The following is a 10,743-nucleotide window of genomic DNA, read 5'->3' on the forward strand; positions in this document are numbered from 1 at the left end:
TTACTAACTTAAATATTGTTGATCGAATGAGGTTGAAGTTAGTAACGTTATCGTAACGAAAAATTGCGGAAAAATCACTGTTTGCTTAGTTTCACAATGATTTTTAAGGAACTAATGTGTTTAAATATGAGTGTGTTTTGTTTTATTACAGTCTACTGAATTTCAGACAATTTTAAAACCGCAAAATAATATTTTTTCCTAGGCATGAGTCTTTACGATAACGTTACTAACTTCAATACGATAAAACCGACCGCCAATGCCAACGCCACCCGTACCGCGCGCTTCAAAGATTGACGTGGTTGGTTGTGCTTGAGGGATATATTGATTAAGAACACTTGTTGCAGAGGCGGACGAGCCCTCTGCTCCTACACCCATTTTCCTCCTTATTCCACCCGTCGGTCGTCACGTCGACGGAACTCTTCAAGGTCTCTCCTCCGCGCTCCGCGACCAGCAACCCCGCACACATACACCCCTATATTTCGACGCCCACTCATTTAATGTTCAGACACACACAGGTACACTCTCGGTTTGTTTTTGCGCGCAAACGAACATGCGTTTTCTATATCTGTTGTTTTTACCCGCCACCCATTTCTCTTCCATTTCGGTATTATACAACACTCGAGATTTGTTGGAGCTTTTTCGCCCCTGGGTACAAGCGAATAATTGACGGGTCTCTTTTTTTTCAATTCTCGTAAAATTGAATCCAACAAAAACGGGCAGACGAACAGATTTGTACAACTTGATCAAACGAAACTTGGGCAAAATTTTTTATCCTGAATTAATTAGGGTTAATAGGAATTAGGACAAGATTATAAATCAAGAGGCTTATTATGTTACTTAGATTCCACGATTCCAGTTATCTCTACATCCTCTTGAGGATTTCGAACTTCTCCGAGGGAGAAGTGATTGAAATACGCCCACGCGCCTGTCCCTGACATTTATCGAATTTTGATCTGGCGTATTATGAATCGCGTCGAAATTTATTTAATTGAGCGCATTAATTCAGACCTGATACAATTTGAGCCCTTCGAGGACCATTATTCTTGTACAAGCTGAGAATACAAGTTGACATTTTCACAATTCACTGTGATTGGTCTGGTGAAAAAGATTAACGCTTTCTCGATCAACTGAACAATACAATGAATTGTGATTTTTTGACGCATTTTTTTTTTTTTATAAAAAACACTGTGCATATAGTTCGGATATAAATTCCATTAAATGAAAAAAACTACTCGATATATTAACTTTACCCGCGAAATGTGAAATCAAATATATTTTGGTGTAGGATACAATTAATTTGCCGTTTGTAATATCAGATGTTCGTATAATTTCATCTATTAAATTGAATACGTCGCAAATTGTGCGTATAATTCTTCTGGATTTCAGGTAGAATGTTAGACACTTTTTTTGTTCCAACTCCCACGCTCAGCGTTTAGAATATGACCTAACGTTAAATCGCGTATCAGACTGGTATCTAGCCATACAAACGACGAGTGCTTTTTTCTACCAATTAAAACTTTACATAGACGTACAAGAAGGATTTTCGAAAAGTTTAGTATTCACTCTCTAGATTCGGTTCTTTGAATGAAATGATAGTAAAAAAAATCGAATGAAAGAGATATGTGCTGGGAGAAAAAGCTAATTTTTGCACAGGAAATGGTTTGATCATTTTTTTGTAATTAAATTATAACAACAAAAACGTATCACTTCATTCAATGTGCAAATCTTTATTGAAATACAGAAAAATAGCTAGATTGATTCAGAAAATCTTTCCCAAGTTTTTGATAATCTTAAGGATGAAACACAATCATGAAAGAATGCATTTTAGTGTAAGTTACAGTAGTTTACTACAACGTTGTGATCTGATGAAAGCTGATGCCGTGTCATCAGCATTGCGCACATCATTCAAAAACATTGCAAACTTATTGTTGAATATCCTCAGTTGCGATGATACATACTGAATCCATCGGTAGCACAGGGTGATTTTCTGTAGGTTCTACACTAGTGGATTGTTTACTTAATATCGTGATCAGCTTTTCAGTGAGTGTGTTTTGTTGCCTGATCAGATCAGCCAATTTATCAAATCTCTCTTTTTCTCTTTGCTCCCTTGCCTCTTCCCTTTCTTTCCTTTCCAACTCCAGCTGCTGCATTATTGCAATAACATCGGCATAAGTCACTTGTCCAACTTCTTCAATGATGTACTGTCCAGGATCTATTTGATTCCCTTCTTTAACTTCATCCTCTTCAGCTATGGGCAAATATTCTTGCTTCATTTTTTTCGATTTTGGCCCCTTTGCTTCTACTTGTTCCACTTCTTCGTCCCCTTGAAAACTTATGCTTCCCAATAGTTTACCCTCTGATTTTTCAAATATCTCACTCAGCTTACCAAACCACGGTGGAGTTTTTCCACTCTTTTTATTCAACACGCTGATAAAGGTCTTTTTCAAACTTAACCACTTTTGGTAGGCTACTTTGCACGGATTCTCACCCAACAATATCCCCTGAGATTCTATTTTTGCCGCTATTTGCTCCCAAACAAGCTTCTTTTTGAAACTTGAACTTGTTAGCTTGTAGATGAATTCCTCTGATCCGACTACATCTAACAGAATATCCAATGCATTTGGCTGTTCCCATATGCTGACGTATTTTTTGTAGATTCCATAATCTGTTGATGTATAAACAAATCAAGTTATTTATGCAGGTAAATACATTCGAAAATTTTTATTAATAAGCAGTAAAATAACTTCTTCAAAAAAATTAGCTCGCAGCAACCATTCAGCACAATCTATTTGTTGATATATTGATTACATTCTGATACAATGATAACAATCAGTTTCTACCTTCATGGTCATTCAATTCTTGAATGTCTGATAACTCAAGTGCGATTTCACTCATGTTTGAACATAATTTTCAATTTTTAGAATGTTTTTATCCTCTGTATTCCTTTGTGGGGTAGTTTTTTTCTTCTCCCTTCTTATTTGTGGTGTATCGGCACTTACAAAACTAGATGAGATCTTCGCAAATCACGGCTAACTTTCCTAAACACCCTGTCAAATTTTCCATTGATCAGTTGAATTATTTTCAATTACCAAATAACTACATTACTATTTGTTATGATAGGTTAATCGTCGTAAACCAATATCGCCGGTGTCTCACAAGCTATTAGTCACCGGCACTCGACATTGTTGGCAGTTGGCCTTCTGAAAGGCATCTGAATTGTAGGGATCTTTAATATTTGCAAGGTAAGGTTGGTAACACTTGGTATAATTTCGAAAATATCCAATGCGAAAGATGTATGCAATATACGTGAGAGAATATATATTCAACGTCAAATACTGAATTCACGAGTCTTCCATCGTTTCAATTTTCATTGAAAATCGAGACAGTTATGCTCGAACTATTTTCTTTGTAGGTATATTGCGCTTGGCGATAATAGCGATCACACATGACACGTCTGATACCTCCAACGTATATCTTCAGTCAACGACGTCTTCGGTCATATGCATGAGTAAACGGATTGATAAATTGGTAAAACGAAAGTAAATTATATAATTTTGATTATTTTAGTGCATAGGCATTGTGTTATATCGTTATTCTATCTGTGTAAATCACGTTTAATTTTTGTGAAAAGTCAAGAGTCCCGCGATTAGACATCGCCGGAAGTAGGCTCAACGCGAGGTATTCGAATATCGAGTCCTAACCACAGTTGGTAGCTACGACAAGTTCTTTTTTCCGGTTTGCGGAGACACCGTAAGTTCTGTTCTTGTGTAATGGTTAAAATAATCTACGAACATCGGCATTTTCTGAAGTAATAAGACTGCGCATTAATTACCTCGGAAATCGTAATATTATTGTGCGTTTTATGAGCTAAGAATTCGTTTTTTACCGTGCAAGTGTTATTCGTTAATAATTGTGAATCTCGGCAGCACCTCCTATGCCACATACACGTTTGTTTATTCGTATGATTCCTCAGACACGGAAGATTTTTCATTTACTCACCTGCGTTTAAATAACAAATCTCATTGAATACCATCGTCAAATCTAAATTCAACGATCCGTTGCATTACCAAACTTTCGTTTCACACACTTGCACTTACAGGTTATGTCGGACATTCCGGAATGTATACAGCTACCTACTGTCAGCACGTTACTTTGCACGATGAATTACTATGATTTTGAAACTTTCACCAAATTGTTATTTTAACATTGAATAACAAACACCAGTAACCATAATAAAGATTAGATTGATAGCGAACAAAAATGTTTTAACCTTTTTCTTTCCCTTTACAGGAAACCAAGATGGTGAAGATTATGAAAGTAGGGAAGGTGGTACTGGTCCTTAGTGGCCGGTACGCTGGACGCAAAGCTATAGTAATGCGAAATTTTGACGATGGTACGTCAGATAAACAATACGGCCATGCCTGGGTTGCTGGCATCGATCGATACCCTCGCAAGGTACACAAGCGTATGGGCAAAGGAAAACTACATAAACGTTCCAAGATAAAGCCCTTCGTGAAGGTTAGTTTGACAATGTTAAACTCGTATTCATAGCTATACAGTCATTTTGAACTTGTGTAAAATGGTCACTTGAAGAAATTTTTTTTTGTTGAGGTTTTAAAGTGTATTCTGAAGCCTGAGTCTATTTATATACCACGCTTCCCACCAAAAGTACAATATGAGTATCTTTAACTTCCAGGGTTTTCTACTCCGTAAACTCGAATTTCCCTTTAAACATTGTAAATAATTAAATTTTGAATCAATATGGTTGGAAAGTACAATTTTAGTCGCTGTTTAACCAAAATGTCTTGTTATCTTGTTGAAATCAATAAAGCAAAGTCTATTGATAAAAAGGCCCCTAAACCGTTCCAAATGTTGGATTTATCGTTCAGCTTATTAGTTGACTTGATATTAATGTGCAAACGGAAAGAAGTTAAATAAATCAGTACCTAATAGGTACTTTGTACTGTGTAACAGTAAAATGGAAAACAATAATATCCAAATTTCCTCACTATATTACAAAGGGCTTATGCCACGTTTGTTGAGCTTAATATAAGACGTGAGTTTCCCTTATAAACCAGGTTGAAAGAATAAGTAAGATCATAATAAAATCTATATTGGCAGATGAATTTTTGCAATCCAAATGGTCATCTTGTCAGGAAGTTTGATAATTCTTGGTACCGCAGTTAGTAAAATGATATATAAACAGATCAATATGGTCTAAAAAAATGAAGAAGTAGTAATATTTTTTTTTTTTATTTTCAATGAATTCGAAGTAGGCCTAATGAGTTCATTTTCCCAATCAATGGCTCACTGTTTTCATTATGTTAACCATTACGTTGCACACAACCTATGTATAACACTGGTGTTACGCTAAAGTCGCTAGAGACCCCAGATACAAAATCATTGCATAAAAACAGATATCGATTCGAATAAGTTGAAAACATTTTGGGTTGCTCTTTAATTGTTATATTTGAAGGCAAATTACTTGTCCTCAGCAATACGAAATTTTGGTTATGAAAAAAAAATGTATAGACCACAAAATACCAAAAACTGGATCATTCTAATCAAAAAATCATAAAATGAACTTTCAATATTTAGTGCTTGAAATTAATTAACTGAGTGACTTTCAAGGTACAGATATCTGAGAAAAAAAATACGGAGATAGTGCTCCATGAATAATAGGTATTTATTTGAGTGAGTAAAGTTGAATTATTGGGGAAAAAAATTAATTAACATTTCTTACGATATTTCATTATTTATCTTGAATCAAATCAGATTATTTTGAATGTTTTTCACATGGAACTTGGGTCATTTTAACCCTACTGTGCCTCATAAGGGTTAAAGTTGATCTAGTCAACACATAACATTTGTTTATTTTTTCTGTCTTTACACATAATTTCCGTATTTTTAGAAATGTGGTGAACAGTCAATTATGATTTTAATGAAGCAAAGCTTACCTGGTCTGCATCTGTACCCCCTATAAATTAGTTTAAAATTGCAAAGTAGGTGATTGGTTTTTAATTTCTCGTTACGCTCATGTCACAAACTGCTACTGTTTCTGATTTCATATTTATGTAAGAAGTTGTCTACTACCAGCCTTGATAATGAGTTTCTCTTCTTGTTGTTCACTCACAGTTTGTTCGCTATAGTCCAATACAAAATGAAGGCTTCAGTCGTTTGATAATAAAACACTTTATTACATTGTTCAAAATATCTGTAATTCGTAAAATTTATCCTGCGATTCATGAGTTTTGAATGAATCAATTAATAAATAAGTTACCACAGATTTGTGATTGGAATGAAAACAGTTTCATAAAAAAATTTCTTCAAAAGAAATTGTTACGCCACCTATTTTACATTGTTTGGTTTTCTGTTGTCAGATGTTGAATTATAACCACTTGATGCCAACACGGTACACCGTGGATCTAGCATTGGATAAGGCACAAATCAAGGACCTGAAGGACCCCATGAAACGCAAGAAGGTCCGATTCCAGACCCGTGTAAAGTTTGAGGAGAGGTAAGAGTACTGGATTTTTAAGATTTAGACAATTGTATTTGACGGTAATTTTTGACTTGTCATATTTATTGAATCTTTGATTTTTATAGGTACAAATCCGGCAAGAACAAGTGGTTTTTCCAGAAATTGCGATTCTAAATGCTTTTATATCGGGGTCAATAAAAACGTGTAAAAATTATAAGTTCAACTCTAATTTTTCAGTATCTAACCCTCACCATGCGTTAATTGTAAATATTGAGTATTGTAACCGTTTTAAGTTTACTAGCTTACAATTTTAATGACCAGCTAAATTGTTTTAAAATTATTTTCCTCTATCGAGATCATTGAGGATGACCCCAAGTACATATATGTGCATCTCAGCCAATCCGAACACGTACATACCTGAAAATACGGGAGTTGAGAATGAAAGTGGTGTAAGTCAGTTGGATACAATTTTTAGAACAAAGGATTTTCGACCTCCCAAAAAACTGGACTTACACCAAGTGCATTCTCAACCCCTCATATGCGTTGGACGGGATACTAAGAAGTTGATGGATGAACAAGGCAATGTTCAGTGAAACATGAAGAGAGAGAATTTTTTAAAACGTCTAGTTTCAATACATATATTTTAATAATTTATTAAACACAAGAGAAGATTCAATAATAGAAAAGCTTGATAATACAACAAAAAATAATGCGTATGTTACAATTGGTAAGTAATACTTTTATTATGTTTGTGCAGTTATTATTAGTTATTTTAATTATCATATTTAAGTATACTATAGAAAATCATAAGACAGCTTGCAGTATCTGAACTTAGTAAGATAATTACTTGTTCAATTTTTTTACACGTTCATCAATTGCAGTTATGTTATTCTTAATTGCTTCCAAATTGGAAGCAAAACTTTCCTGCACTCCTTTTAGCATTACCTTGTTACTCTCAATTCCTGATGATATTTGGCCTTGTAATTCTTCCAAAAGCGCCAAAGATCTGCTAAATTCAGCCGCTGAAAACGTTGGGTTGATTAAAAACATATTCTATTTCAACAATCTCAGCTCTGCAATTTTTCAGTAACATCTAATACCTAATGTTGAAAATTTGTAATAATTCTGTCAGCAACCTCACCTTGTTGATGAACAGTGCTGAGAGCTAGCATTCGATTCACTGTTTGCGGTAAAATTTGAGACATGGTTTCTGTCTTTTTAATCACTTCATAGATTTCTGATATCTGTGAATTTATGATATTATCAACACAAACTTATAATTTATTAGTAAAAATAATAAATGATACGCTGTGAGTGCACCTATCATCGAGTAGCCATACCTTTTGTTCTTGATCGGAAGATATAGGTGCAGAAGCTTTTTGCTGCGCAATGTTGTCCATTCTATGGACCAGAGTAGCCAATCTGCTTTCGATACCATCTAACTGAGTGGCATCTAGAAGAGCTGCTTTTGCTCCCAGTTGTTGCACAGCCTCGACTAAACCTTGAGTCTTGATTGACTGTGATAAAAAATTAAAATATTATAATGCGTTATCAAACAATATAAATACAAATAAAATGCAATTCATTGACCTTCATTCTGTGACCAACAAATAAGTATTACGTGTTTGAGGTGTATGCCTTTAGTAGAAACAGTTGTGTCAAACCTTACCTGACTGAGTCTACTGAGTTTTTCATTTCCCGCGCCAATAACGTTCTCTAAGCGTCCTAGTCTTTGTTCCAGATGAGCGACTCTGGACGCTTCTTGCAATCTTGCTCTTTCTGGTTGATACAACATTTGGTACTGCAGTACTCCAGGTTGAAGATCACCTTCTTTTTCAGCTTTATTGCTGCTGGTTGAGTTCTCCGGTTTACCAGTACCACTAACTTTAAACAACTCAACCTGTGATATCAGTTTCCTGTAAGTACAATTCGGTTCAGGTATATTCTAAATGTTTATCACAGTTTCAGGTAAAATCGCCAGTACGTACTGTAGCTGCGTGCCGTGAGGGTCAGTCAAAGAATTTACAAGGTCAGAACCAAGGCACTGCTCTAATTTTAAATTGTCCAACTGCTTTCCAGTCTGTTCCACTTGAGATGCTAACTCCACTGCAGACTTTACATCGCCATCGTTTTTTGCTGACTCCTGGTAAATTTTTATCTTTTATAGTAGGTCTTGTACACTAATGGGATATACAGTCTTCAATGTCATTCATAAGTGCTAATGGAAACATTACTTCTAGTCGCTACAAAACTTTAAAGTATTATAAACAGGAACACAACTTGTTTTTGCAAAGAGTAATTTCATCGTGAACTGGAAAAAAAGTTGTGTAACTATAACAATCGAATCTTTACCTTGATCTGGTTTACTTCATCGTACAATTCTTTTATTTCACATTGTAGTCGTTGATATTTTTGGATCGGAGTTTCAGTTCCACCTTCGCCAGGCAATTCCCAAACTCCAGATCTGAAATTGTATTCTTAATTAGAAAAATTGACAGATAACACAAGTGGAATAGAACAACTTAACTTTATCAAATTAGTATTTTTGTTTGTGCAATATCGCGAAGTAATTGAGCTACAAAAGTAGAACCTATACAAAAATGAAAAATTAAGCAATGTTTCAACAAGCATTACATAGCGTTATATCCAGTCCTTGGTTTGCGAGACAATTGATCAGAGAAGTCGACTCCTTTATTTATCAGGTGTTTTCCTTTAAACTTGTTAAAAGCTTCGGTAGCGCTGATATGAAGTCGTTCGATAGAGTCATTCTCCTCCTGAAAATTAATTTCAATTTAAAATCGGTAGAAAACAGGATCAAATTAAGCTAAGGGCACTTACTTACCTCAGAGTAATTTTGAAACTGATCTGATTCAGGAAGGTCGTTTGTTTCATAGACATCAGGCTGGTCATAGGCCTAAAGTTAGAATAATTGGAATCGATTACATAGTTTCACAAAATAGTTTGTGTTAAGGTCTTAGCTGTTTGATGCCGTATTAAATTAAATAATAAATTATTTATTGATCAGAGGATATACAGTTATGAGATAAATGTGTGATTTTATGACTATGTCAGTAGAATGGAATATTATCGATTTATAACAGAGTTACAGAGGTAAAGAGGTTACATATTCCAGTTGTCATTATTATTGTCAATAATCGGTTAGAGTTGAAGTTTCATTGTCAATTCAACATTTATCTAAGCCTGGTGAGAACCAGATGCTATGGTGTTCTAACCCTCATTTTCAGAAACAAGTGTGGTATAACCCTCATGACAGAATAAATTTCCATGAAATGATGTGTGTGCTGTGAGAATCGGTACACAAAGATTTTTTACATTCTCGGAATGAATGAACGGCCGTGAATCGTCGGAAATGAATTTTCCATAACATAAGGCCAATTTTTTGTTGTCGCTGAAACTTCTTTACTTACAATTCCAGGAAGATCGGCGTACTTAGGATCTGCCATTGCGTATGATTTCCAATGAATAGTATCTACAGTATAACGATTAATTAACCGTAAATGATGCAATTAAAATCCCAAAATTGAATTGACAGCTGACAGATGACGGATTACGAAATCCCGAAAGTTCAACCCACTGATCTCACCGTATAGTTATTAGTTCTACTCAGCATAGGGCATGGATTGCGCGTCTTCTATATTGCCAGTGGCTTGCCTGTGGTGCGCCCAGTGAAGGAGATAGAACACATATGCGGCCATTCTCCTTCTTTCTCAATCTGCCACATTCCCACAGGCAAGAAAGAGATCGGACGTACACGCGGCCAATGTTCATCTCTTTTCTCATTGGGACATACTTTCTGCCTAGTCGAGCAGTCCATGCTCCATGTTTATACTCCGCGAGTTCTCTTATTACTCCGTGTATGGCATATACATAGGGTCTTGTCATTGATGCTACACATCCGTGAAGATGGACCAATCAAATGTTACGCATCTTCGCTAACTAAAAAAGTGTAGAAAAGTGTAGCAGCAATGAGGACCGCGTAACGTTTTTTTTTTTTACCTATTTCGTTAACGAAGGGTGAAAAGACTCCGCAATCTTGTAAAGTCCATCTCTCAGGTACAATTTTGTCGTTAAGGGTCCCATATGTTCTCATTTTCTTTGTTTTTTAATAAAGAATAACGTCGGCCAAAAAACTTGTTGCGCAATTTCTAAAAAGTGGTTCAAAATTGATACGTCTCGAGTCGAAAACGTAATCTGTTCTCTTTCGGCGGAAAATTTAAATTCACGTGGGGTGTTTTTTCACG

At 35.4% G+C, this 10,743-nt stretch overlaps 3 protein-coding genes across 6 annotated transcripts; 1 reads left to right on the forward strand and 2 right to left on the reverse strand.

Annotated features, from left to right (window-relative positions):
* Nucleotides 1-1,707: 1,707 nt before the first annotated feature.
* On the reverse strand, nt 1,708-3,181 carry LOC124182467. The gene is made up of 2 exons (XM_046569788.1): nt 2,841-3,181; nt 1,708-2,665 (listed from the first exon to the last, which is right to left on the reverse strand). Exons 1-2 carry the CDS (start codon nt 2,893-2,895, stop codon nt 1,923-1,925), a joined length of 798 nt encoding a protein of 265 aa, XP_046425744.1. The 5' UTR covers nt 2,896-3,181; the 3' UTR covers nt 1,708-1,922.
* A 536-nt stretch (nt 3,182-3,717) lies between these two features.
* On the forward strand, nt 3,718-6,693 carry LOC124182468 (60S ribosomal protein L27). 3 transcript variants are annotated; one of them, XM_046569790.1, is made up of 4 exons: nt 3,718-3,808; nt 4,291-4,518; nt 6,381-6,517; nt 6,607-6,693. In XM_046569790.1, the coding sequence occupies exons 2-4, from the start codon at nt 4,300-4,302 to the stop codon at nt 6,653-6,655; spliced, it is 405 nt and encodes a 134-aa protein (XP_046425746.1). In that variant the 5' UTR covers nt 3,718-3,808; nt 4,291-4,299; the 3' UTR covers nt 6,656-6,693. The 3 variants fall into 3 exon arrangements, with proteins under 3 accessions (XP_046425746.1, XP_046425745.1, XP_046425747.1); XM_046569789.1 differs by having other exon boundaries at nt 3,727-3,853; XM_046569791.1 differs by having other exon boundaries at nt 3,732-3,750.
* A 231-nt stretch (nt 6,694-6,924) lies between these two features.
* On the reverse strand, nt 6,925-10,189 carry LOC124182466 (dynactin subunit 2). 2 transcript variants are annotated; one of them, XM_046569787.1, is made up of 9 exons: nt 10,086-10,189; nt 9,324-9,395; nt 9,116-9,255; nt 8,834-8,945; nt 8,470-8,624; nt 8,151-8,397; nt 7,822-7,998; nt 7,623-7,725; nt 6,925-7,503 (listed from the first exon to the last, which is right to left on the reverse strand). In XM_046569787.1, the coding sequence occupies exons 1-9, from the start codon at nt 10,110-10,112 to the stop codon at nt 7,325-7,327; spliced, it is 1,212 nt and encodes a 403-aa protein (XP_046425743.1). In that variant the 5' UTR covers nt 10,113-10,189; the 3' UTR covers nt 6,925-7,324. The 2 variants fall into 2 exon arrangements, with proteins under 2 accessions (XP_046425743.1, XP_046425742.1); XM_046569786.1 differs by having other exon boundaries at nt 9,910-10,174.
* Nucleotides 10,190-10,743: the final 554 nt, after the last annotated feature.

This window comes from Neodiprion fabricii, chromosome 5 (assembly GCF_021155785.1).
Source record: "Neodiprion fabricii isolate iyNeoFabr1 chromosome 5, iyNeoFabr1.1, whole genome shotgun sequence".
NCBI lineage: Eukaryota > Metazoa > Arthropoda > Insecta > Hymenoptera > Diprionidae > Neodiprion > Neodiprion fabricii.

Excerpts from the sequence above, each read along its gene's own strand:
- LOC124182466 (XM_046569786.1), bottom strand. The coding sequence starts at position 9,945 with ATGGCAGATCCTAAGTACGCCGATCTTCCTGGAATT. Across the intron at positions 9,256-9,323 it reads AGTTTCAAAATTACTCTGAG|GAGGAGAATGACTCTATCGA; the intron begins GTAAGTAAGTGC and ends ATTAATTTTCAG. Across the intron at positions 7,999-8,150 it reads AACTCAGTAGACTCAGTCAG|TCAATCAAGACTCAAGGTTT; the intron begins GTAAGGTTTGAC and ends TTTTTATCACAG.
- LOC124182468 (XM_046569790.1), top strand. The coding sequence starts at position 4,300 with ATGGTGAAGATTATGAAAGTAGGGAAGGTGGTACTGGTCCTTAGTGGC. Across the intron at positions 4,519-6,380 it reads AGATAAAGCCCTTCGTGAAG|ATGTTGAATTATAACCACTT; the intron begins GTTAGTTTGACA and ends TTCTGTTGTCAG. Across the intron at positions 6,518-6,606 it reads CGTGTAAAGTTTGAGGAGAG|GTACAAATCCGGCAAGAACA; the intron begins GTAAGAGTACTG and ends TGATTTTTATAG.
- LOC124182467 (XM_046569788.1), bottom strand. The coding sequence starts at position 2,895 with ATGAGTGAAATCGCACTTGAGTTATCAGACATTCAAGAATTGAATGAC. Across the intron at positions 2,666-2,840 it reads AGAATTGAATGACCATGAAG|ATTATGGAATCTACAAAAAA; the intron begins GTAGAAACTGAT and ends ATACATCAACAG.